The 27,406-nt window shown below is 42.1% G+C and overlaps 1 protein-coding gene across 4 annotated transcripts in view; it reads left to right on the top strand.

Annotated features, from left to right (window-relative positions):
• The window catches only part of LOC117439781 (uridine-cytidine kinase-like 1), a 41,049-nt gene that overhangs the window by 2,833 nt on the left and 10,810 nt on the right, over nt 1–27,406 (top strand). Inside the window, exons 2-9 of one of the 4 annotated variants that reach the window (XM_034075852.2) lie at nt 4,425–4,481; nt 4,775–4,983; nt 9,804–9,910; nt 12,562–12,732; nt 19,701–19,772; nt 22,737–22,926; nt 23,029–23,090; nt 26,441–26,457. In XM_034075852.2, the coding sequence (XP_033931743.1) occupies nt 4,425–4,481; nt 4,775–4,983; nt 9,804–9,910; nt 12,562–12,732; nt 19,701–19,772; nt 22,737–22,926; nt 23,029–23,090; nt 26,441–26,457 (885 nt within the window). The remainder of the gene's footprint in view (nt 1–4,424; nt 4,482–4,774; nt 4,984–9,803; nt 9,911–12,561; nt 12,733–19,700; nt 19,773–22,736; nt 22,927–23,028; nt 23,091–26,440; nt 26,458–27,406) is intronic. The other 3 variants (XM_034075854.2, XM_034075851.2, XM_034075853.2) reach the window with 3 other exon arrangements.

Below are 27,406 nucleotides of genomic sequence, written 5' to 3'. Positions count from 1 at the left end.
TATTAAAACGGCGCTTTCTCACCGGAGTACTTTCCCCCGTCATTCTTAAAGTACCGATACTAATGAAACGGAGGAATAGTAACGTTTTTAACGGCAGAGTATCGCGGTATGCCTTTCAAGTATCGGTACACCATGCAACACTAGTCAGGAGTCAGTGTCTCTCCCCCAAAACTCACACATATAAAATTCGATATGAACTGAAGAGCCGCATGAAACTAGACAAAGAGCCGCATGCGGCTCGAGAGCCGCGGGTTGGCCACCACTGCCCTAAACGATCATAGCCCCGCCTCTCCTGCTCACCCCCGCGTCACCCGGGTCATTGCTGATGCCTTTCGCCAACAACAACAATGGCGGGTCACAGGGTTGCGTTCATGCTCCAGACGCTACTGACCATGCTACAGATGTTGGTGCCAAATCTACAGCTCCTCCACCACAACCATCAGCAACAAGTGGACATGGAGATCTACATGAAGTACATGTTGCTAAATCCACTGCGGAGAATAACCAGATGGGCAACCATGCTCAGGGGGGCTTCGTCGCTGCTTTTGGTGTATTTTGTGTCGGAAGTACAGCGCCACTTACAGGCCAGGCATATGTACTACAGCGTCTCCAGCAGGGTCGAGCGGTCTCGTGTTACGAACGGATACGTTTCTTGAGCCGATTCCGTGTGGACGGAAGACTTTTTTGATATCGACATCGGTTTGTTTTCATTTTCGTCTCCGTGTGGACGGGGCCTAATACAAATGTAAGCTATTGAAGCATTAATCCTTATCTTATGCACTTAGGTATATTTTAATTAGCCTGTCAGAATTGTGGTAGCAAGCTCTATAAGGCTTTCTCCATTGTCTTCATAAAAAGTAACAAAGGAACAAAATCAAATGCTTCATAGAATCACCCACATTGAACATTACAACAATTAAACAGCAGCAGCAGTTTTTAAATGTGAAAGAACATTAAGCATCTTACGTATTGAAAGAAAACTTTATTCATCAGATAAGCAGACATTTGGATAGTTATTACTTCAAGAAATTACACAAATAAGTTTGAGAGAAGCTTATATTTACAGTACATTCATTCATTTCAGTGCAAGACACTTACACCACAATGAGAGAAGTTAGTTTGGGTTCAGTTTGGGTTTTATTAAATACTACAAATCGCTGCTAGGGAAGTATTTCAAACTGTTACGGAAAGCCCTTTTTCTTCTGTAAATGTCATGCCCACTAAAGCACCTCTTGGCCTGCAGACTCTACTGTTTTTACATTCAACATGTTTAGGATAAGCAAGGAAACAATGCACCGCCAGATTTAGACGTTTATTTTGACCTGATATAATCACAGTGCACAAAATGTCCCAGCCACGTGATGACAGCTTTACTCATGTGAACGCTGGCCCCCCCCTGTGCCATGCTGAGTCCAGGCAGCGGTGTGTTTTCCTGGGGAGAGTTGGCAAGTTCCCCCTTCCTCCCCCTCAACCACACCGACAGCAGACCTCCCTGTGGAGAGAAAGTTCAGAGAGAGTCACTGAAGACCACAGACTCCCTCTCGTCTCTCTGCAGGACAGAGCAGCATCTGCAGCTCCACAAACATCTTAAATAACGGCTTTTAAATGATCACATTTGGGCCAAAGAGTCAGAGGTCCTGATGGAGCCATTTTCTGCCCGCTTATAGCTTCTTTGAGTAGCTATGCGGGATCAGAAAAAAGCTCACCTTGGCTTACTTAGCTTTGTGGAGCCTGCAGATACTACCAAACAACATAATTGCCTGTATTTGAGCAGCAGCACGGGGCCAGCTATGAGCTTAAATGGCATTTCTGATGGCAACATATACTAATAAACATTCAAAAAAAGTGGAAGCCCATTTCCGCCACTTAAAATAAATAAATAAATAAATAAAAATCCCCATGAAAAGTCGTCATTATGAGATCAAAAGTCATGAGATCAAAAGTCATAATTATGAGATCAAAAGTCATGAGATCAAAAGTCATAATTATGAGATCAAAAGTCATGAGATCAAAAGTCATAATTATGAGATCAAAAGTCATGAGATCAAAAGTCGTCATTATGAGATCAAAAGTCATAATTATGAGATCAAAAGTCATGAGATCAAAAGTCATAATTATGAGATCAAAAGTCATTATGAGATCAAAAGTCATAATTAGATACTTTGTCACAACAGACAAACTAGCAGCTCTTTGGCTCGAGTTCTCCTATTTATCTTGAAATGGATTGTGAGCACATTGAGGACTAGTTTAAACGTGGATTCACAACAGATGAAATACTTAATTTGCTTGCTGATCCACATGGAGTTGTACTAAGCAAACGCACCCTTGAAAGGATTTTAAGCAAGAAGCAGCTCTGGCGTCGAAAGAATAAAACCGATGTGGCTGAGGTGTCAACCTTCATTGAACAGCAACTGGAAACATCTGGTCAGTGTCATGGTTACAGATGGATGCACCAAAAATGTCGGTTACATGGAATTGTGACTGACAGTCAACTGGTTTGATTCAGTCAAGTCTTCAGAAAATACTTTTATTATTTATTTTGATCCCTGATAGTCACTACCGTGACATGCGGTGAGGTTCGTGGCTGGTGAGGCACGGACTATTTCAGAGTCAGATTTACAAATATTATATTTTGACCGTAATCGAAATATTCGGTTATTTTCAAAAGCGTTTTTAGTCTGATGCTTCGATTCATTTTAAACAGACCGTTCAACAAAAGGATACCCGAAATCTAAATATTGGATTGTTCTTTCTTAGTAAGATCCCATGTTCATTACAATTGGGGTCTCACCTTGACTTGAAGATGAAGTCCATGCTCTCCTTCTGGACAACAATCTCTATTACTTTTTTGTAAAAGTCCTCCTTATCTTCCTGTAGTTTCAAAAGTCTAGTTTGTTGTTTGCGTCTACCGTCTCTGCGTAGAATAACAGTAGCAACAAGAACCTGTAGGCTCACGTGCGCCCCCTTCAGTGCGGCAGAGGTTATGGCTGCCTCCCCTGGTGCTTTTCTCATTGCCGTTGTACGATGAGACCAGCGAGCCTAAATATCATACGTGAAATAAGTTATTTAGAGACTATGGATGGCGAGGATAAATGTAATAAAGGGATCTACAAACATTACATTGGTGACATACAGTGAGATGGTGCAGGCATGCGCTTAGGGCCCGCGCTCCAGCCAGTTTCTGTGGGGTGACGCATTCTGAGGTGAGGCAGATCAGTGGAGACATTTTATTATTATTACAATTTAGTTTTTCTTTAGTTGTCTTTCCGTTACATTGGAGTATGACTCTGACTGCACGTCGCTGCTACTAAGGTATCAAATACTCTTCAATTCAACATCAAATCATTTTGTGAAAACAAATATGTAACGAAAACTCAAATATGAGACTATTTGTTTTCAGTTTTATATCATATTAAAGAAAACCTTTTTGGCTTTTCTGACATCTTCCTGATCGATGAATCAAGAAAATATTTGGCAGATTAATCTTTAATTAAAATGTAATTAGGGATGTCCCGATCACCTTTTCTTGCTCCCGATCCGATTCCGATCATTTGATTTTGACAATCTGCTGATACCGATTTTTCCCGATCCGATCTTTATGCAATGCATTAAGAGAGAAAAAAGGTAACAGATAACGGCTGGTCATCCAATGCGATGAAGTCAGCTATCTGGGCTGTTATCTTTGTGGCCTTTTCTCTGTTCTGGGGCAGTTTCTCTTTCCTTTTGAAAGTCTCTGAAAGTGTCGGTTGTCTCAGTGCCGTTACCTGAGTGGCCGCTGTATACTCGTCGTGTTGTTGTTTGTTTCTCAGGTGGCGTATTAGATTGGTCGTGTTGAGCGTAGCTCTGTTCTTTCCACCACGCGGAACCTCTGCCTTGCAAACATTGCATCTGGCTGTTTCACTGCCTTCGCTTTCAATTTTATAATACTTCCAAACTCCTGACATTTTCTCTGTCCCGACTCCCGAGTCACCAGCTGAACGTAGCCTCTCGTTAGCTTGCTGCTACTATTAGACACTGCGCCCACTCTGTTGCCAGCTTTGAGAGGAATAAGCAACCAGGTCTGAAAACAAGCCCAAAGAAAGCAACACATACATGATGTTGTGTAATTTTAAACCAAAACTAAGTCCTCAGGATGACTTTAAGACGTGAACATGGTCATTTTTGTTTTGTAACATTAAATTAAAAAAAATATATTTTCTAAAAAATAAAAAAAATCCCGATCCCCGATTTTTGGAAAATCACGTGATCGGCTCCGATCCCCGATCACGTGATCGGATCGGGACATCTCTAAATGTAATAGTAGGGTTGCAGCCCTAAACTATATACCTAAACATATGTGATGTTGTGTTGTAAAGCTTGTATGAAATCTGTCACTATTTTGGCTCCCTCTATTAACCATGATTATGATTTGTATTGATTTTTAGTGCCCAGTCTGGTCCCTCAAATAACGCCCTGCCTTTTGGAAACTTGACGAATCACAGGTATTTGGTCTAAGAATATCCTGCAGTAAAGCAGACGCTGTTATTGTGCTTATAAATGGAGCTCCAGTCAATCCTCAGTGAATACAATCCTACCCAGATCAAAGCACGCTAAAGGGTCATTGAAATGTTTTCTCTGTGGTATGTCTGTTGTTCATGTGTCGTGTCTTGATATGTGTCTGTTGATGTGACACATGGAGCAGCTGTGAAGCACCATTAAAGTGTTATCGTATCGCCACTAAAGACCCATCACCTGAACAGAAAACATGTCAATGTTCTGCTCTCTTCCCCTCCAGTGGGAGTGGAGATGATTCCCTGGACGGCCTCCCGAACTGTGCCCCCCGCTGCCCTTTGACCCCGTCTCGGTCACCACGGAAACGGACAACCAGCCAGTCCAAATCGGAGCCTCCGCTGCTGAGGACGAACAAGCGCACCATCTACACCGCCGGCAGACCCCCGTGGTACAACGTCACCGGGACCACCTTCAAGGAGGCCTTTGTTATTGGTGAGAGGTCCAGCCACGGATAGGTGCACCTGTTTTAGTGTTGATTCAGCGCTATTGCTGTGGTGCAAGATTCAAAGGCTTTATTGCAATATGCACAGTTGCTACAGCATGGTATCGCGATACTTTGCGTGGCGATATTTTATCGATACACGGATGCCAAGTATCGATATTTCATCATATAAACTTTTTTTTTATATATAAAGTGTAGCGTATCCCTCCGAAAGACGGTCGTATATAAAACGGCAAGTTACGTTAAGACACACAAAGAACACAAATTGGGTTTTTTACATTAACTATTCATATTGCAAATACATTTTTTAACCAGGAAGGGAAGACGGACGGACATGGATATGACGCATGGGATTTGCAATATCGCAATGTTCCAGCTGCAACGACAACATTTCCTTCTGCTGCTCAAAAGAAAGTGCACTAGCCTGAAGAAGAGGTTTTAACAAAAGCCCCTCTTCCTTTGCAGCAAACACTCCTGTCTCCCTTAATGTCGACACGATGGAGTCTTTTACGTTGTCTATCGCCGACAATAGACACGGAGAAATGCTCAGCAATTAAGAGCAGCTGCTCTCTTGAGAAAGTGGCAAGAGACTCCTGAGACGGGGCTTCAATAAATGCCTCTACGTCAGCCATCTTAATTTACACCGACCCCTCACCGGAAGACAACACCGGACCGTCAAACCGAAAGACGAAAACAAAAACGTGGAACCCTAATTTTTTGATTGGAGTTTCCCCACTGACTCATCTCCTCCCTAGTCTTCATGCAGTTACTTGTGGTGGGTATTTATGTACTGGAGACCGCTAATTAGGGATGCCAGTGATTATTCGAATATTCGTTACAGTCTCCATCATCGAATATTATTTTTAAAAATCGATTTTATTTATATATTTTTTTTTATTATTTATGTTTTTGTTTTTTTTCTGGCTTAGTTTCAACCAAAATATATATAAATATATATATATACTAATAATAGTATTAATAATTGTAAATGGCCATTGGTCACACCACCAGTTTGTTTGACTGTAAACTTGGAGGAAGCCTGCGCAGAGCAGACTGCTGCTGCAGCACGCTACACACATGGTCAGTTTCTGGCAGCCCTACCGCTAATCCAGCAAAGCGACTAGCAAGCTAGCAACACTACTGAGACCACGGCCATGCTCCCAAGCCAAAGCTTCAACCACTTTCTCCGCAACACGACACACCCCGCTCAACGATCCCAAGGGAACCGTCGCTACCACCTACCAGGGGAAACTCCACACTGCTCCACATGCAACGCACCAACAAACCCAACACGAATCTCACCTATCCGTTGCTGCATCACAGATAAAAAGAAGTGGACGAGCCCCCAGCTGTCACGGCTTGGCTCTCAGCCACGACTAACGGACAGAAAACGAGGCCGTGAATAGAAAGAGTTTATTCTCTGCTGCTGCTGCAGGACACAGACGAAACAAACGACGAAGCCAGATGTCAGCTGGTCGTGGCTGCTCTTCGAGTTACGTCCTGTCAGCGAGATCCGGCCCGGTCCTTTATCCGGCGAGCTCCAGCCGCCAGGTGTCCTCAATCCCCGTGAGCACAAACCGAGGAAGAGTCGTTAAAGGGCCACACACACACACACACACACACACACACACACACACACACACCACCAGAGATAGCGAGGCAGGGGTCGTCACAATATCGTATCGTGGCTTAAGTATCGCGATAGCATCGTATTGTGGGGAGCCTGGCGATTCCCACCCCTAGCTGCTACAATGAAGACATGGCAAGGAAAATGTGAAGTCCCAGGCTCCTCCAATAATGCAACATAATATATAAGACCCTAAATCAGGGGTGCCCAACCTTTTTGAACCGAGAGCTACTTTTAAAGTTGCCAGTCTGCCGAGATCTACCATTCCAAGTAGAGGTGTAGCCATTACTGACAGCCTACTACCAGGTAAATACACACTTCTACTTGTATGAAACTGACCTTTTTACGATTAATACCTCATAAAATACTGCAGATCCTTTATATCACCTCTTTCTAATCTACACACATACAAGTATTTAACTGAAGTTACACAACAGAGTTGTTGATACAGAGTTGGAGTTTATGCACACGTCACTACAGTGGGTAATGTTTTCAAGAAACATTGAACAGTGCTGCCACATATGACACAAAAAAGAAAAGACTCTGAACCCTTTCTTTGCCATTAAATAAAAATAGTGTTGCTACAAAAGTATAAATGAGGCTTACTAATAAGACAACTCAGATCTGAAGCTACTCAGGAGTCTGCTGCCAACGTGCAATAAAAGAGACAAAATTAATAAAATCAAACCCTTTTTTGTTGCATTTTAGTCGAGTATAAAAAGAAATGCCTTTAAAATAGGATGCAAGTAACACTAGTTTCTTAACCTGAATTGATGATAGACTATAATCAATTTAAGTTTGCATTCTTATACCATTTTGTACAATAATTATAATGAATGAGTTCAAACAAACTAAAACTCACAGCTGATTAATAACGGTATCTAACTTGAGTTTTTATTGAATCAAAAACCTGTTGAAATGCTACTGTTATTTTTACTGCCCCCAAAAAATGCGTCGGCAGCCTCCAGGAAAGCTTCTTTCACAACTTCGCCGTCTTTGAAAGACTTCATGTGTTTCGCAAGAACGTGACTGACACGATAAGATGCTCTGGAGCAGCCTTGTTCTTGTTGTTGGGCCTGGTGAAAATGGACTGCTGTGCATTTAGCTGTCCTCTCAGGCCCCTCCCCTTTAGCTGTCCTCTCAGGCCCCTCCCCTTTAGCTGTCCTCTCAGGCCCCTCCCCTTTAGCTGTCCTCTCAGGCCCCTCCCCTTTAGCTGTCCTCTCAGGCCCCTCCCCTTTAGCTCTCCTCTCAGGCCCCTCCCCTTTAGCTGTCCTCTCAGGCCCCTCCCCTTTTGGAGCGTAGGGCAGAATTAGGAGGGAATTCCGTCTCGTAGCGTTTGTGCACTGTTTTGAAATGCCGCTCCTAAATTACCCTTCTTCGATAAAGCCACGCTCGCATTGCAGATGAGACTGATGGACTTTGAATTGGAATAGATACAGAAATAATCATCCTCCCACTCGGAGTGAAAATTATATATGTTGGGCTCTTTTGCTTCTGCCATAATTGCGGTCTTGTGTGTGTGCGGACTGTCACTCCTGTTGCCACGGACAACGTCAGCAAACCACTGCCCACCAGCCACGCCCCGACACATGGGGTCACGCCGGCCAATCACAAAGCTTTGATGCGTTCAAGTGCATTATTCTGGCACAGGAAGATTATGTGACGGGACATTGACGATAAAACAGAATGTTGTTGTTCTATTTTTAGACGCATCTCGCGATCGACTGGGAATCTCCCCGGACCGGTTGGGCACCCCCTAGGCGACACACTGGAGTACATAGCTAAACTTTGTATGTGAATATCTGACCCTTGATTCGGTTCATCATCAACATTCAATTTGTTTTCCTGGACGTTATCTTTAGTCTGCTTTTGTCAATAGGACGCTGTGACTGGTTTCTCACTCGGCTGCACGTTAGTCGATGCGGCTCTGGTTGAAAGGGCCAGGCTGCAGCGGGGGGGACTGACGGAGCATGGAGGGGGAAACAACCCTCTTTAAAGGTTAATGGACGACGGAGAGAGTCGATAGAGGAGAGGAAAAGCAATAGGTCCCAATGATCCTGTCCGGTTGCCGTGGGACCTTTCTGTATCTCAAACTGACACTGCTGCCATCAGGGGTTTGATACGGCTACTTTCTTGTTCTTTGCTTATAGAAAAGACAGTTGTATCTGCTTTAACAGTCCTGTTGACACAATATGTGTATATTTGTTGTGTTTTTAGCACGTCTTTATCGGTATGATGTTTTAATGCTGTGTCGAGCACTTTGTGACTCTTGTGAAAAGCGCTTTATAAATAAATGTGACTTACTTACTTACAATTGGTCACTTATGCTGAATCAACAGGAACACAGTAACTAGTGGAACCTTCCCCCGATCATTCATCATCTTGTTGGCGCCAGTCTTTCTCCAGCCCGTCCGAGGAGCTATTCGTACGCAGACATAAGGAGCGCTGCAGTGATTTATTTCACTCCGTTTCCCAGTCAGCAGTTTTGACACAGGCGCACACACACACACACACTCTCTCTCTCTCTCTCTCACTCACTCACTCACTCACTCACTCACACACACACACACACACACACACCACGTTGGCAGGACATGGATCCAGCTTGGCTCTGGCCGGGCTCCCAGGATCGTTGTTCTGAAGGATGGATGTGGTCTTTCGCCCAGGAGGTCAGCTGAGGTGGAACCGGCTCCAGACTCGGTGGTTCTGGTGCCAGCAGTTTGTGTTCAAGGTTCTTACTCCGGCACAAGGAAGATTCACCGGCCTCTTTAAGATACCTTCTGCTTCTGTTGTTGCGGCTTATCTTTCGTAAAGTACTTTGATTGCCTTGTTGTTGTTAAAAGGTGCCAAACATGCTGTATTAACTTGCATTGCCTCGTGCTTTTAGGATTTGTCGATAACGAGATTAAAATCAGTTAATCTGCCCATCATCACTTGTTAAAGCCTACGTGATTACGTATTTCTCAAACTGTTCTGTTAAAGATTAAAAACCGGTAATCCTCACAATTGAGAATCTTGAACAACGTCTTTTCTTTCCTCCTGAGTTGAGCTGTTTGTGCTTTTGTTTTAAACGGGAGATCTGGACGAGCCTTTTGCTCCTACAGTACGATCGAATGTGGCTTCCATTCTTAAATATATGAGACTCTGACCCAGTGCTGTGGTTCTGTGTGTTTTCTCGTGCAGGTCTGTGTGGAGGAAGTGCTTCGGGTAAAACCACGGTAGCCAATAAGATCATCGAAGCGCTGGACGTCCCCTGGGTGGTTCTGCTCTCCATGGACTCGTTCTACAAGGTATAGAAGATTCAAGGCTTTTATAGAGGGTCGCCTCCTAAAACCCCGACTCGCGTTTTACCACTTCCTGTTCCCTCGTCTCAGCCAATGGGATCTCTCCATAAGAAAATATCTGGAACTCAGGTCTGTGGTTGAGACGCATTGAAGAGACGGATCACGTTTTGTTCTACGACATTAAATCATCAGCAGTGAGACGTGTCTGAGAAACGATGGTCGTTACCGAGTGGCTGAATAGGACTACAGAAGTCGTGGAGGCCGTTTTACGTCATTACGCCCGAACACGTAAACACTCTTCGAAGTTAGTTTATGTTCTGCTTCAACTCGTACCATTTTGAATCTGTAGTTTTGAATACGGATCTTAAGTTGGCGAGACGTTGAAGTCGTGCTGCTGGACTCGGCTGTAGTTCCTTTATAGCATAACGTTAGCATTTAGCTTCTGGCGATTAGATTTATGATTTAGAACATTATGAAAGTAGCGTAGACATGTGGATATTATCCGGCTGAACAAAACGTGCAGTAATCAAACAGGTTCGTTTTCCACGGGCCTTATTTCCAGCTATTTTCCAGAATCCTGTGAAGAAATCCCGTTGCTTTTTGTCGAGGGAACCCAAATGTCACCCTGCACCGCCCTATTGTCATGTGGGCACGGCTGCAGTGTAGATGTGCCAATGAACCTCTTCGGTCGCTGTGAACATGATTACTGCGACTAAAAGCAGAATTAAGAGCTTTGATTAAAAGTGTTTTAACATTTAATTATAGAATCAATACAGTTCAGATAACTCGTCGTCGGTCCTTCGTGATGATTTCAGCGTAATAAGTAAATAACTGATTGAACCCAATATCAATTTATATCAGTTACCCCCCCCCCCCCCCTCTCCTCTGAGAACAGATGTCGATTGTTTCTGTACTCGCATACTCCTACAGAGCCCATTATGTCTGCATGTCTCTATATATATATATATATATATATATTAGACCTTGTTGTTGTAATCAATTAAACTCTAGTGAGTAAAATAAGTGGGAAAAGCTGAAGCTTACCGGAGGAGAAGGACTGTGTGTCAATGATGATGCAATGTCCCTTTAATTCCAAACAATAGAGAACTGTTGCGTTCGATTAAAGATGGGAAAATGCATTGCGTATATGTTTTAAAATGCAAATCTATAACGATACATATTGAGTTAAAGCAGGTGGAGTTGCTGCACTTCATTCAGAAGGAAGTACCCTGTGTTCTGGTCCATCACGCCTTCACTGAATTTAATTTACCAGATGAGCAGATACACCTTTCTTTTGAAGATACTTTTATTGAATTGATGCAACGAAGACATGGGTAAAAAACAATGGGACGGATACAGAGGGAGAGAGGAGAAGACATTTAGCAACATTTTTTTTAGCCCATTCTGGAAATGTAAAATGTCTCAAACATCACAAAATACTAGGGATGCACGATATTGGTTTTTTTAAACCGATACCGATAACTTCCTGCTTCTCAAGACCGATAACCGATAATAATATAATATATATATATATATATATATATATATATATATTAAATGTACCTGTAGTTTTTGGTAAAAGAAAGACTAGTAGTGAGCAAAGGACATGAGCATTACTACTATGAACAAAACAAAGCCAAGAACAGTTTCTCTTCAAAGTGACCAGATTTATTTTCCCAAATAAACTTCTTGCCTTTTTCAAAAGCCTCGTGGATGGGTAAAAGCCCCGGTGCCTTTGCAGCTGGCTTTGGATTCACCGCTAGTTTAGCAGCGCAGGCGTCTTCGTACGCTTTGAACACACCATCGTAGCCATGGCGATGTTTCAGGCGACTGATCAGGTTGGAAGTATTATAGCTCGTTGCCTTTTTCCCTCCTCGTGGAACTTCTGCATCTGTTGATACAAATAGCAAGCGAACTATCTAACTTTGAAATAGTCCCATACTACCGACGACATGTTTGTTTACTGTCCTGGCTTCACGGCCGCACGCCATTCACGTCACAGCCAGGCGTGAGTTAGGGAGCGCTGGATTTGTGAAGAACTCCCCTCTTCCTAAACCACTAACACCACAGTGCTGGCAACACGGGAGGAGCCGAGTGAAAAAAATATTGTATATTATCGGGGATATTAATACTGTTATCGGGTTTATCGGGATGATGTCATAATTCCTAATATCGGACCGATAATTATCGTGCACCACTAAAAATACGACTGCTTTGATTTCCCAACGAACACTTTTTAATAACGTTATTACAAAACGGGAAAGTGCTGGATATAATACACGGGTACATTAAAAACACGTTGTATTGTCTAAGCTCAGAAAGGCAGACTTTAGAAAGTTTGGATGTTCTGATATTTATTGTGTTTATTTAACTGAACCTTCACTATTTGGTAATGTTTTTTAATTGAAATGTATCCTGGGAGAAAATAAGTCAAGTTTTAATGTTCTTGCACTAAGAAAATAGAATCTGAACATCAGCACTTGCTTCCAAGATGTAAAGTCCTCCATGAGATGCTGTGGTTGCATAATCTAAAGGGCCATTAATGCCGTTTTAATTGCAGCCCATTCACCGGCAACCTAATACTATATATAAAATAAAAAGGTTCACATCTTTGGTCCCGAACATTGCTTAACTTGTTTCTTTTGTCTGTGTGTCAGGTGTTGAACAAAGAGGAGCAGGAGCTCGCGGCTAAGAACGAGTATAACTTCGATCACCCCGACGCGTTCGACTTCGAGCTGCTGGTCACCGTCCTGAGGAAGCTGAAGAAAGGAAAGAGCATCAAAGTGCCCGTGTACGACTTCACGTCTCACGGCAGGCGCAAAGAATGGGTAGGAAACTTACTTTTTTCAGGGTTCCCGCGGGGTCTTAAAAAGGTCTTAAATATGATCAAATAAGAAAGGTCTTAAATATGATTTAGAAGGTCTTAAACATGATGGGATTTGAAAGGTACTTCTGTGTAGCGATGGCGTCTAAATGTGTTTTGGGGGAAATGTCTGGGCTGCAAAGTATCCAGTGCGGCAAGAGCCCTTCAGTTCCCCCCAACAATTTGTATTGACATAAATCAACATGGAACCAGTAATCACTAACTTTGTTTCCCCCGGCCCCTTATCGGAGAACACCCAGCTAGTAACCTAGCAACCAGCCAAGCTTCAGCTAGCGGAAGTCAGAAATTCAGGTATCTTTGAATCTACTTACAAATAAATATGGGCAAGTGTAAGTTCAACCGTATTTGGTTGGAAAACATCGAATTTAGTGCTTGGTTCGAAGGCAGCAGGGCACTGACACTAGTGCTGGGGGAAAACGATTATTTCGAAAACGATTATTTCGAAAACGATTAATCGGGCGATTATTTGATCGATTAGTCGACTAATCTAACGATTATTTGTCTGTTATTCAATTAATAAAAAACGTAATGTAAAAAAAACGTAATGTAAACATTTTTTTTTTCACAATACTGTGTCTCAGGGGATCTTAATATTTAACAAACTATTAATGTGTTATACCAGATTAACGGAAATAATCTCAGCTAACTGCCGATACAAACCATGTTTACCAAAACACAAGTCTCATAAGAAGCATCTAAATGACCCATGAGCGAAAAATGCTAACGGACATTGGCACAGAACTCAAGATAAAAGTACCCTGATTACTCATCGTAGCTGCACATACAAGATATCCGATTAAAGCTGAGACTCCACAGATTATGTAGGTATATAGTATCATCACTGAGTGATCCGGACTCGCGACAGGGGAAGCAAATACAGTCATCACAACACGTACCTTTACAGAGCTTCTAGGGAGATCGTCTCACCACCGTAGCTGTCAATCTGATCAAAAGACGTGTTCAATGGCATTAAAATGAGAAAAAACGCGGCTGAATCGGTTGATCCATAGGTTTTTAACGTCTCTGTATAAAAAAATTATTGAATTTATAATCCATAATTCCATTTTTATGTAAAAATCGGAGAGCAAATGCTAGCTGCTAATGGTAGCCACCACAGCTAGCTGCCGCTTTAAATGTTCCAACATAGCCGTTGTGCTCGTGTGATATGCCAACTCCATTTGGCAAAGACTGCAAATGACAATATCTTTGCGTTTTGGACTAACTTTAAAATATTCCCATGCTTTTGAAGACCTAGGGCGAGATGTTTTCATTTGAGGGCTTCGTGCGCAATCCTGTGAGGAGGAGGTGGTAGCCGTTTCAGTCTCCATTGTGTTTGAAGTGCGATTGCGAACTGCTTGTTGCTTTGTTTACACACCCACGTGTGTGTAGCGACGCGTCGACGCGGAAATATGTCGTCGACGATATTTTGAAGTCGTCGACGCGTCGCTCCAGCACTAACTGACACACACGCACGCGCACACACACACACACACACACACACTTTTCGTCTAACACGCCAACACAGTTCTGTGTACTGTTATGTTCAATCATCGTTCTTATGTTGAACGTGAACACATTTACTTTGTAAGTCATTATGAGACGTATTTCTTCTTTCATAGCAATTTTCCTTCGTACTTTCTTGACGTGAAATAGGTCTTAAATTCTATTCAAAGTGGTTTTAAAAAGGTCTTCAAAAGTCTTACATTCGAGTTGGTGAAACCTGCAGGAACCCTGCTTTGTACTTTAGGGCTCCATTTTAGATGTTTTGCTTTAGTTTAAAAATAATGTTTACGTTTGGAGACAAAAGGGATATTTCCCGGACGATGGTAAATAAGGTTTCGACATCACAACTAATCTGAGTATACTTTCAGGAACAAAGACTTTAAGACTTTTGAACTTCTTTCCGTTTGATCTGTTGTGATGAAATGTTAGATACTTTCATCGTAATCCCCCGAAATCCGCAGCGCCCCAACCCTGGACATTTTCAAAAAAGCCCTCAAAACGCACCTTTTTACCGAGGCTTTCCCCAGTTAGTTTAATAGGTTTATTTTTCCCTACTCCCCCCCCCCCTACCCGACTTGTAAAGCGACCTTGGGTTTCCTGAAAGGCGCTATAAAAATATTATATATTATTATTATTATCGTAGTTAAAGAACTGCAAACTCCCATTTTCAGTTTGTAGATCTGTGTTCATTAAAATGAAAGCACGTAAAGAAACGCATATTTGTTTGGTACAGATCCCTTTAAAAAAACACACCACGATCGATGTGATGTTTTTACAATGATCAGTTCAGTTTAAAATGGAAATCTGTCTTCACCAAAATAAAAGCACCAGACCAGATTGACTTCTTTTAGTTTTTGGAATTGACGAGATATAATGATAACACTTTATATTAAGGTACACATATTACTATTATTATTATTATTATACATGTTACTAGTTGTTAATTAACATGCGTATTAGCAGTATATTGGCCCTTTTATTGTTCAGTATAAAACACGTATTAATGCCTTATTCTACATGACCGTATTCTGCCAGTACTGAGCCATTAGTTGAGAGTTTTTCCTCAATAACCCTCTAATTAGTGCTGATCTATGGCAAGTAACTGTAAGGAAGTTGTACATGAGTGTTGGTCTTAATGTGCTCAATCGGGCATTCTCTCATAACACTTCACATATGGTCTATTCTGGTGAACACATGGAACTCTAAGGGTTAATGTCAAAATGAGGTATTTCTAACTAAGAATATGTTCCCTATGTTAAAGGGAAGTCTTGTTCATAACCAATAAGCTAGTCGTTTGTCTCTAATATGTAAATGACAACTTGTTGATGGCGAGTAAGTGTACCTTTTGTAAATATAAAGTGTTACCGATGTAATTACCATCGCACGAACAAACCACTGGGGGTGAATTAGAGGTTTGATCTGTTGCCAATCGGGATCCTTGCTAATGAGCTAATTATGAAGGACCCCCTCCCCCTGAAGCTTTGTGAGGAATCACTCTGTGACATCTCCTCTCTATTGCTGGGTAAATGTAATTTCATGGCTGAAAGGCACGACACCAGCACACGGGAATTCTCCTCTCACGACCCCTGAAATCACTGTGTACCTTTTGTACTGAAGTGGATGTAATTAAGCCTCAGTCCCGGAGGGAGGGGGGGGGGTGGTGTGTGTGGCTGGGGGGGGGCATACTCCCATGAAGCGCTTTACGATATAGTTGACATGTCAAATGAATATTAAATTCAATTGTGGGACTTCTTGGACCTTGTAGTACTGAACAAACAATGAAAGATACATAACAAATATGAAGAAAACCGATTATGGAATATCTTTTAGAACACATCAGGTGTGCCGCGTGAATAGCACATATTGTCCATGCAAACAGACCGTTATAGCACCGTTATAATTAATGTTAAACCTGAGATTCGACGAGAGAACAAATACATAATAGAATAAAGGTCATGAGATCTCGGCATTGCACAAACAAATCTCATCTTTAAAATCAACATTATTCACTGGTGAGAGAAAACAAATCCCATCACAGTTCATTTGTGGGACTTTTACCTTTCTAGTATTGAACAAACAAAAATACATAAAATATGAAGAAAACCGATTATGCAGTCTAATTTATGACAATTTATAACACCGCCATCACGGGCCATGGACTCACTTTTAAAATTAAATTAAAAAAATCGAATTTTTTTTTTTTTAAAGTATCGAAATCGGATATGATTTTGGTACGGTATACCGTATCCACCAGTAACCGGTATTTCGGTAATACCGGAGACCGGTATGCATCCCTAATCACCTCATTAAACCTTATTTTAAAGTATACTTTAGTTCTGTTAAGGGATATAAGGGATATATGCACTGTACTTCACTTTAATAATGTATGCTGGAAAGCGTATATATATATATAAAAATATTCCTCTAAGGTACATTTAGAACAGATAAAAAATGTGCGATTAACTATGGACAATCATGCAATTAAATATTTTAATCGACTGACAGCCCTAATATATATATGTATTATAGCACGATTTTTTGTTGAATAGATTTGAGTCGTTCGGCGATTTATTGACAAAGGAAAAAGTAGGTCCCGAGGTCTGACCAGTTGAGAACCACTGCTCTAAATCATCTCTTAGCTAACAACAGGGTAATGAACTAATCGATAAACACTTATCTGTTTCTCTAGAATTTACTTTCTGCTTTTCTCACACGACCTCAACCCCCCCCCCCCCCCCCCCCCTCTTTCGATCAATACGGAAGTGTCCGGCCCACTGCCTTCAGCATGAAGCCGGGCCGAGGAAGGTAATAGGATTGTGACATACTCTGCACCATTTTGCCTTTGATTGAGACAGTGATTAATCACTCTGTCACACACACACACACACACACACACACACACACACACACACACACACACACACACACACACACACACACACACACACACACACACACACACACACACACACACACACTCTTGTTCTCCTCAGTAATAAAGCAGATTGACGATGAGGTTGTGTGTCTCTGTAGTTCAGCTGATCTCTGTTTGCATTTCATTTACTGTACAAGAGCTACACTTATTATTTGAGCAATCCTAATTTAATTCGTTATAATTCACCTTTCTTTCCCAACAAAGATATTAAATAGTGTGTTTTTTCTCAGCTTTAACATGTGGCCATCTTACTGAAGTTTTACAGCCAGAAAAAGTTTGAATTAAAACATTTCTTTGTGGGTTTTTTTGGTAACGGAGAACAAACCAACCATAACGTACGAACAACACAGCCCAGGGTTTTGGGAAAAGCGTTCTTCCTATTTCATTTTTTTTCAATTTGCATTTTATTGTTGAGATTATATTACATATTAAGAACATTTTGGGCTGTACCATTAAATGTCCTTTATGGGGTGGGTGTGTTTCATGGTGCGATGGACTTTCACACCTTTATCCTTGGAAGATGAACACTTGATAAGTCTTTTCTCTTAGCTTTGTTTTGTTTGAGAAAAGGCAATTTGGCGTCGGCGCTGGACCGTAGTTATTTTATAATAAACTGAAATTAGAAAGCAACCTTTTCACGCCTGCAATGCACAGGAGGGATGATTGTTGCGACCACTGGCAATTTATTTATCGGGCACATTTCAATGCACATCAACTTTAAATGTAAAAATAATAGGCCCTAACAAAAGAGCAAAGGCAGCATAAACAACAATAAAATAAGAATACAGTCGCATACCTAAGCATAAAGCAAATCACACCGCATCAAAAACACCTTAACCCTCTGAGACCCACGGGGCCGTATACGATCCCAAAGATCACGTTGTGTTCAAAGCGTCATAACTTCTCAGCTGTTTCAGCCAGAGACATGCCGTGTTTTTCCTCTTCAACTACAGAAACGGCACTAAACAACTCTATTCGGTTTTTCATTGAGAGGCGTTTACTTATTTCGGTGAAATTAATGCATAAAGTTGTATATGCTGCGGATGGTCTCACCTTGATTCTGGCGCATCGCTCATCATTTATAGATCTATTCTCATCCACCATCTTTGTTTCTGACGTAAAGAGTGAGTGAGTCACGTTTCTGAATCGGACACTCTGAGTGGATGCAGTCACAGCCAATCGGAGTCTGATTCAGAGGGTTGCCTGTCTGTTCTGATGTTATGTTTACTGAAATGAGAGCCGGTATAATTCCACGCGCGAAATAAATAAATAAAAGTTGGAATACGTTCTTTTAGTGTTTTGAAAGTAAACAAGGACGGCAAAGACGTTTACTACAGCTGAGGCTTTGGAGCAGATTTTTCAAGGGGACAATGTTGATGAAAATTCAGACGAATCTGCTCAGCATGCCATGTGTGATTGAGGACATGATATATCATGTGTACTCTTCAAAATTGGCAGGACAGAAAATGACAATTCTTCGCAAAAAAACGCCCATGGACACTGCCCAAAAGAATGGGCATAACTATTGAACAGAATACGTTAGAATCTTCTAATCAGTTATGATACAATGATAATAAATGTGTGCAATTTTCTATGTTGAATGTTTCTTTCAATGTTATGGTTAGCAGTTCTTTTTAATGAAATAAGTAAAACATTCAAGCTCCGTTTTTTATTTATTTTTTATTTATGGGCAAATATCCCCTATTATAGTGTATATAAGTCTCTAATGAGTGACACATATCATTAGCTGAGGTTGTGTTGATTTCTGGGATGTGTAAAACTTGATTTTACTGCAAAGAAATGACAATTTATTAGGCAAAACACAAAAATATACAAAAACAGAAATGTCCTATGTGGGTCTCAGAGGGTTAAACTAACTCGACTAAAGGGCATGGGTTCCCAACCTGTGGGCCGCGGCCCCCTAGTGGTCCGCGAAGGCATTGCAAGTGGGCCGCCAGGCTAAAGACACAAACATGGACATAACGATAACGTATAGGAGATAACATTCCCATCTCAGACAACAGAAGAAATAAAGATACAGTCAGTAGGATCACTTCAACAGTTCACAAACAAAAAGAAACATTTTAATTATTAATATTTTTTTATTTTAACCTCTTTTCCTTTCTCTTTCTTGATCCTCCTTAGCAACAGTCATTACAGTCCTTAGCAACGGTCATTACAGTCCTTAGCAATGGTCATTACAGTCCTTGACCGCTGTCAAGGACTGTAATGACCGTTGCTAAGGACTGTAATGTCCTTAGCAACATTACTGTAATGTCTGTTCTTCTGGATTAACAACGTGTCACATGTTCTGAATCGACCAATCAGAACTTTATTTACCCTCCGTATTGTTTATGGTGGAATGTGGGCCACGAAAAACGTTTTGATTGTTAAGCGGGCCCCGAGTTGAAAAACGTTAGGAACCGCTGAGCTAGAGTTTAATAAATGTTGATTTATTTTGTTCTTTTTAACAGAAAACGGTGTACGGGGCCAATGTCGTCATCTTTGAGGGAATCCTGGCGTTTGCCAACAAGGAGCTGCTGAAGGTAAGAATATAGTTTCATTTATTACCGTGAAGTTTGCCATATTGTTTTTTAATTGTCGCCTAAAAGATCCAACATGAAGCACCCCTTTTTTAAAACAACACACGGTAGGCAGTGAATAAAGCACTAACTGTAATAGTTCATGAAATGCCAGAAAGCAGGACACATGTTCGATACTTCAGATGCGATCAAAACATTTTTAGAGATGTTCTTGTTTTTCCTCCGTACTCTTTTCCCTGAGCCAGACCTGAGTAATGGATCTGTCCGCTCGGAGAGGAGCAGGCTGATTAATAGTGAACGGAGCCCTCTGACTCTGAGCAGGGACATTAAATCAGCTCTTTGGACATTTCTAAATAGCCTGACAATTTATTAGATTATCTTCATCCCTTTATTTTCATTTGATGTTGTTGTAGAATAAAATACCTTTTTTAATTATTGGAGGTGTGTGTGTGTGTGTGTGTGTGTGTGTGTGTGTGTGTGTGTGTGTGTGTGTGTGTGTGTGTGGTGTGTGTGTGTGTGTGTGTGTGTGTGTGTGTGTGTGTGTGTGTGTGTGTGTGTGTGTGTGTGTGTGTGTGTGTGTGTGTGTGTGTGTGTGTGTGTGTGTGTGTGTGTGTGTGTGTGGTGTGTGTGTGTGTGTGTGTGTGTGTGTGTGTGTGTGTGTGGCTTACCCAGCAACACGTCGCTTGTTGAGTTTCACACTTCCTTCTAAATCTCCACAAACCCCTTTTTATCCCAGGAGGCGTCTCCAGTTCTTTCGTTGAGCGATGATGTTGCCTCTTTTTTGTTTGTTCCTCTCCCGGTGTAACGTCGCTTCATTGATTTGTTTCGAGGTTCAGTTTGAAGTGGCAGTGATAACGAATGTCTTTTTACGATGTTGACTTCCTCGACATGCCCTGACCTCCTGACCCCGACGCTACATCTCAGCTGTAAACATGTCAAATCTTGGAGGCGACTCGAAGCCGTTTTTCCACTCGTTTCCTTCAGTGTGCTGCAGAGCATGTCTGTCTTTGACTCGAGGTGAAGGCTGCACAGTCCGTCAGCCATTTGCTCCTCACTCCTTTAATAGATTTGTTCACATCACATATTTAGTATTCTCGGGTTCGGAGCTAAAGCACCTCGTCAAAATATCCAGAAATGTATCGGCAACAATTATTTTGAGTGGACATTTTTTGACAGTTGGTTGGCAAAACAAGACATTTTAAAATATCATCTTGCATTGTGGGAAATTGTATAGTCACTAGTAGTCTCCATATTAGCAAATATTGTTTATGGTGCTCATTTCCCCCCCGGCAAGAAAAGCAAAACGCCCCTTAACCTAATCGGGTGGTCCACGCATCCACCCCCCCCTCGAATAAGAAAATACATGCGAGTTCATGGCTACTGTAGACAACGTTCTTGTTGCGTTGTTAGTGAGTGAGACACACCGGAGTTGAGGGTCTGTGGGGTTTATTCTCCCAAAAATACAATTTACAATTTAGGCATTTAGCAGACGCCTTATTCCAAAGCGACGTACAGGGACATTCTCCCTGGAGTAACTGAGGGCTAAGTGCCTTACTCAAGGGCACACGAGTGGTGGTGTTCCAGGCGGGATTTGAACTCACAACCTTCCGATCATCAGCCCACCTCACTATCCATTAGACCAGGGGTTCCCAACCTGGGGGGCGCCAAAGATCGCAGGGGGGCGCCAGGCCTTTTTTTTTTACATAAGGCAATACATGATTGTCACTAAAAGCCTTGTCTCTACATCACAATAAAATATAATTGATTAATACTAACTAATTAAAGGCATAAAAAGACAGAAATGTATAATTCTTTAATAGAAATGTTTCTTCTGCCCGTAAAGTGTCCAAACCGGGCTTTTCTGGATAAGCGCATTTTTAAAAACAGTCATCGTCCACGCCGGTTTCAGGTGGATTATTTGTCAGTTGCTCCGATCAGATCGCTCTCCTCCATTGTGTAGATTATTTACGACTTTTGAATCCACATAAACACATCGGCAAAATCCGGCTTACTTTGAGCATGTGTTTTAAACAGTTTAATCCCTTTGTGAATTGTTTCCACTTGCGCGCCGTCCTTTAATTTCTTCATACAGCGGGAATCCAAATGAATTAATCCTGAGTCCAATAGCCATCAAAGTCGCTCCATAGTGCTCCTTGATTACGCTTTCATCCTCCTTTAACAAAACACTTCACCTTCATCCAGTTTGTGACAGTAGCTGTAGCATTTTGAGACTTTGAAACTTCAAATACCACTGCTGCTGCAACTTCCAACCGGAGTCCTTTGGGGGGGCTCTTGGGAAAAAGGGTTGGGAACCCCTGCATTAGACCACCAAAAGAAAGTGCTTTTGTTTTCTTACAGAGAACTGAACCTACCGTACTTTTCGGACGATAAGCCGCGACTTTTTTCCCCATTTTTTTTGTACAGCTAACGGCCACTAGGGGACCTCCTAAATCTATGGATTTTACAGGTAAAATTAACCACCTTAACACTACGGGCTCTAGGACCGGTCCGCGCCCGCCACCTTTAAGCGGCGGGAAAAGAGTGAGACAGGTCGCGCGCCAAAGTGAAAGTGGAACCGAGAGACAGAACGAGAGCAAGACAGACGGACAATTTAGCTGCGGCGGCTTATATGTAGGTGCGCTTTATAGTCCGAAAAGTACGGTATATTGAACTTGGTTTATGATGCCATTGTAGACACGGTTGCAAATGCCTTTTATATGATGTTTGCCTGATTGTGTTGGAAGTATCTTGTGTGAAGTATTTAATTTGGGACCTGTTGTGGTGCATCAGGCAGCAACCGACCTCTGATTGACAAACCAGGGGGAAACTTAAATGTTCAGATCTAAAGTAATGTACACATTAAGCATTCATCCATATTTGTTTGTTATCTTTGAAGTCGAGGAGAAAATAAATAACTGTTTTTTAGGATGTATAGAAATGCAACTGCCTTTGTTCCCTTTGTGCCAGCTGCTGGACATGAAGGTGTTTGTGGACACAGACTCTGACATCCGCCTGATACGGAGGCTGAAGAGGGACATTTCACTGCGCGGGCGGGACATCAGCGGCATCATCAAACAATACAACAAGTTCGTAAAGCCAGCGTTCGAGCAATACATCGAGCCCACGGTGCAGGCTGCGGACATCGTGGTGCCCAGAGGTCCGTGGACATTCATTTTGATTTATTTAGTCTTCTGCTACAAACTTTACAACCCAGCTTTCTTGTAAATTCTTCTCGTTTGTGTCTTAAACTTATTCACAGGCGGGGAAAACTTTGTAGCTCTGGATCTGATTGTTCAGCACGTTCACAGTCAGCTGGAGAAGGTAAAACTCGTTTCTCTCTTTTATTTGTTTGTTTGTTGGGCCGTGGAAAGGATTTCCCTGATTCAGCGGAACATTTGGTTTCTCTCGGTTATTTCCTCCCCTATAGATTGTCAGCCTTTGTTCCCTTGGTTACTGTGTAGGAAAAAGTGCTGCCTCAACTGCGTGTTGTGCTGATTCAAGTATAACCGTACGTCCACACAGCAGCTTCCAACGCTTCTCTGCCCGTTGACTTTGAATGGGATGATGTCACTTTGCCTCGCTTTTCGCCGAACTGCATTGTGGGGGAGCGAAGTGAAGATTTCCAGGATTTCCAGGATTCAAAAGTTGAGCAATGTTCAACTTTTGAATCTGAGCTGGAATCAAACACGCGTATGCAAATCTGACAGTAGAAGCGCTAGCCAATCAAACCGCGTGCAAGCAGGGAGAACCAGACCGCAGTTCATTTCCTCATATTCCAAACGAGAAGTTACGGTAGCAAATCACCCGGTTCTTTACGACCAGAACTATTACCGGGATACAAACCGGAGGAACCAGGCATGGAGGGAGGTGGCAGAGACAGTGGGGGAAACTGGTAGGGTTTCGCCTGTTTGGGGAGTTTATATATTTATATATTGCTCGCATAAAATCCCCGGGGTTTTTTGCTTTGTATGTCGGGGGCGGGACATTCATGTGATTGGTCGCATTGCTCGCAAAAAATCCCCAAGCTGTCAGACACGCCCAGCTCCAAGATGTTCAAGATGTTTGAAAAGCTGCTGTGTGGACGTACCGTAACTGTTTATTTTCTATAATCTGCAGGTACAGCTGCTATGAGGGAAGACAAAGGGAATGGTCAAATGAACAATGCTGCCACACGATTGGCTGCTACATGTGCCTCTGTAATGATAGCTGTTAGCGTCATGACAACTTAAAGCTTGATCGGCTGCTTTTTCCTCTAAAAGTATGACGTTTAATGATCGATATAAAGTGTAAAATGGCTGCTGTCCTGGCTCAGATCAGATCACTGGCTGTTAGGAAAACACATCGGGGAGTGAGATGATTGGCTTGTGGTGCCTTCAGGGTCTGATGATTTGACTGCGCTGCCCTTACAAACTGGTCATAGTACTATGTAATACGAACACCCAATACAAGGCTATAAAATACATCGGGAAACTATTTTGACTGTTTTGAGTTCATAATAATGGCAAATACCTGATGCACTTGTATGTCTCGCTCACATCCTACCAGTAGACGTGGGACACATCTCTAAATGGGACCATAAACCCACGAAATCCAAGAAAAGCTTATTACAGCGTTAGTTAATTTTGCAATATTTGTGACGATACAAAACCGCCTCAATGGAGAAAGTCGGATACGTAAAAACATGAATAATCCTCATAAATGATGAGAAATATGTTTTTTATTTTAGCCTCGGGCTGGCACTGATATCGGGTACTGTGTTGAGTTAATAATGTCACTGGAGTACCTAAAGAAACGACAAATTGACAACCGTTTCAGATGCTTTTTGAAGATCTTATCCCCACTGCTAGCTTCTGTACAGCTGGAGGAGAGAGCACCATCACTCAGAGAGGATAACAAAGCTAGTTTCTGTCAACGAAAGGTATTGTCTTTCGTTTTGCTGCAGCCTCTGGTCAGTCCCTACTAGTCTGTAGTCTATATTTTGGATTTGACCACTTCCTCCCTCTGCTGGTTGACCGAGCTAAATGACTCAATCCCAGTGAGCTACAGTTATCCTTCAAAATGACGAAATCACACTAAAAGCAAAAGCCTAAATATCTGCGACATTAAGGAGAAGCTGTCCCTGGTCCGTCGACACCTCAGAACCCACTGAACTCCAGCTACTCGGGGATCAGTGAGCACATAAAGCCGGAGAGGTGTCCTCCATCTTCCTCGCCTCGCCGTCCCGTCAGCCGGCTTTATGACCTGCTTCAAACTATGATCTGTTCCACCTGCCACGTGTTCACTGGACGAGCACACGGAACATCTTTCACACTTCACAAAACCGTCAGCGTGCAGCGTGGAGGAAGTTAGCACGACGCTGTCCTTCTTAGGATTCACTGCCATGATCCACAAAGGGAGCATTTTACTGCCGTGTCAACAGCAGCAGATCAATGTTTGTATTCATCCAGTGAAATATAGCGATGTCGACTGCAGGGACTGGCAGAATAAGGCACACAATCGGGTCGAAAATGTTAACTTTTACACGATTTTTAGGGGATTTTGACCAAATTAAGAGAAGTTAAATATGTATTAATCCATGTAGGGATATTCCGGTATGATACAGGTGCTATAACGGTACGTTACCGCCTTGATCCACAAAGTAATGATTTTACTGCAGTATCAACAGCAGATCAATGTTGGTATTTATCCAGTGAAATATAGCGATATGCACACATCAAACTTTTTAACTTTTACACCATTTTTAGGGGATTTTGACCGTATTAAAGGTGGGGTATATAATCTATTTCAGAAACACTTGTTATATTCCATGGAATGCTCTTTACACCCCGATAGCAATGAATACATTAAATGCTTTGACAATAAATACATACAGAAAAGTCATCTGTGGAAGCCGTGGCGCTGTAAAAAGCACGACCAATCATCTGAGCCGGCTAAAGTAACTGGATGGCCGACCTGCCTGTCAGCCTTCCATCGGGGCACAAATTTACCTCGTGCCCTCGTTGGTCACGTGTGTGTTGGGGGAGGGGCTCTGTGAGGAAGTGGCAGATTTCTTCCGGCTGTGTATTTTCAAATTCTCGCGATCTCGAGCCGGTTTCTCAAACGTACCTACCCCACCTTTAAGATAAGTTAAATATGTATTAATCCATGTAGGGACATTCAGGTATGATATCAGCGCTATAAGAGTTGGGATAGTACAGATAAAAGTTCACTCTTTTACTATATTTAAAACCGACTAAACATGAATGCAAATACTGAGTGACTGATTTTACATTAATATCATGCAAAACTAAATACATTGAATACATGAGTTTCAACCATGTTGTGTGTCTTTGTTGCGGCACTTGTTGCTAACTTGCTAAATGCACCTGGTCAACATATGTGCTAAACATTAGCATGTTAGCATCACCATTGTAGCATGTTAGCATTTAGATTTACGCAAAAGGCTGATGGCATGGATGTTTCATTAATTCTGCGTAAAACCGTAAATAATTAACAACATTTTGACTCATTTATTTCAAGCACCAATGTTGTTAATACTACATTCTAACAAACAAACATTTATGTTCACTTTAAATGTTTGGCGTGTCTTGTGGGTTTGACGTTGTCTCATGTTTTTTTTCTCGTCACACACGACTCCCCTTGCCTGGCTGAATGCTGTGTAACCATTGCAGCGTGAGATCACTGTGAGGTATGACTGTGATTTTATATTTAATTCCTCTTCTTGCTTTCACTCCGTCTTCAGCCACACCGCAAAGTAGTCCTTTCTGTCCTGTGTTGCATCTCTCTCCAAAACGTAACCTCCTTCATAGGGCTGCACGATTTTGGGGAAAAAATCAAATTGCGATTTTTCTGACAGATATTGCGATTTGATTTGCGATATTTGTTTTTAAGCGACCCAACGGAAGTGTATTGTAAAATGTGGCCATATCTCCGGCTAGGAAGGTCGCATCAACGTGCTCCCGTCTCTAGCACCCCGCAGCCCGAGCTACGAGTGAAAGAACTAAACGTACATGAAACTTCCGTTGCTTTAAAGTCGAGCTTCAGTTTCAGACTCACCCTGTGATAGAAACACGTGATGGATCATTACTAACCTGACCCAGATGGTTCACCAAGCCATCTGAAGCTCCATTGGAAGCCATCTGGAAAGGGCAGGCACCTTCAAAGATACTTGGCAGGTGATTGGATCAATCTGTCTATCACCTTCCATCAGGGGCCACTTCTGATTGGTTAACAATGGCTGGTACATGTGGAGCACAGCACTTCTGATTGGTTAACAATGGCTGGTACATGTGGAGCACAGCACTTCTGATTGGTTAACAATGGCTGGTACATGTGGAGCACAGCACTTCTGATTGGTTAACAATGGCTGGTACATGTGGAGCACAGCACTTCTGATTGGTTAACAATGGCTGGTACATGTGGAGCACAGCACTTCTGATTGGTTAACAATGGCTGGTACATGTGGAGCACAGCACTTCTGATTGGTTAACAATGGCTGGTACATGTGGAGCACAGCACTTCTGATTGGTTAACAATGGCTGGTACATGTGGAGCACAGCACTTCTGATAAAAATAAATAAATAATAATGTTGAAAAAAAACGTTTTAAAAAATCGCATCATTTCAAATCTCGATTTT

This window comes from Pseudochaenichthys georgianus, chromosome 24, assembly GCF_902827115.2.
Source record: "Pseudochaenichthys georgianus chromosome 24, fPseGeo1.2, whole genome shotgun sequence".
NCBI classification, from domain to species: domain Eukaryota; kingdom Metazoa; phylum Chordata; class Actinopteri; order Perciformes; family Channichthyidae; genus Pseudochaenichthys; species Pseudochaenichthys georgianus.
Note: the sequence above shows the minus strand (reverse complement) of the source record. Positions and strands in the feature narration are given on the sequence as shown.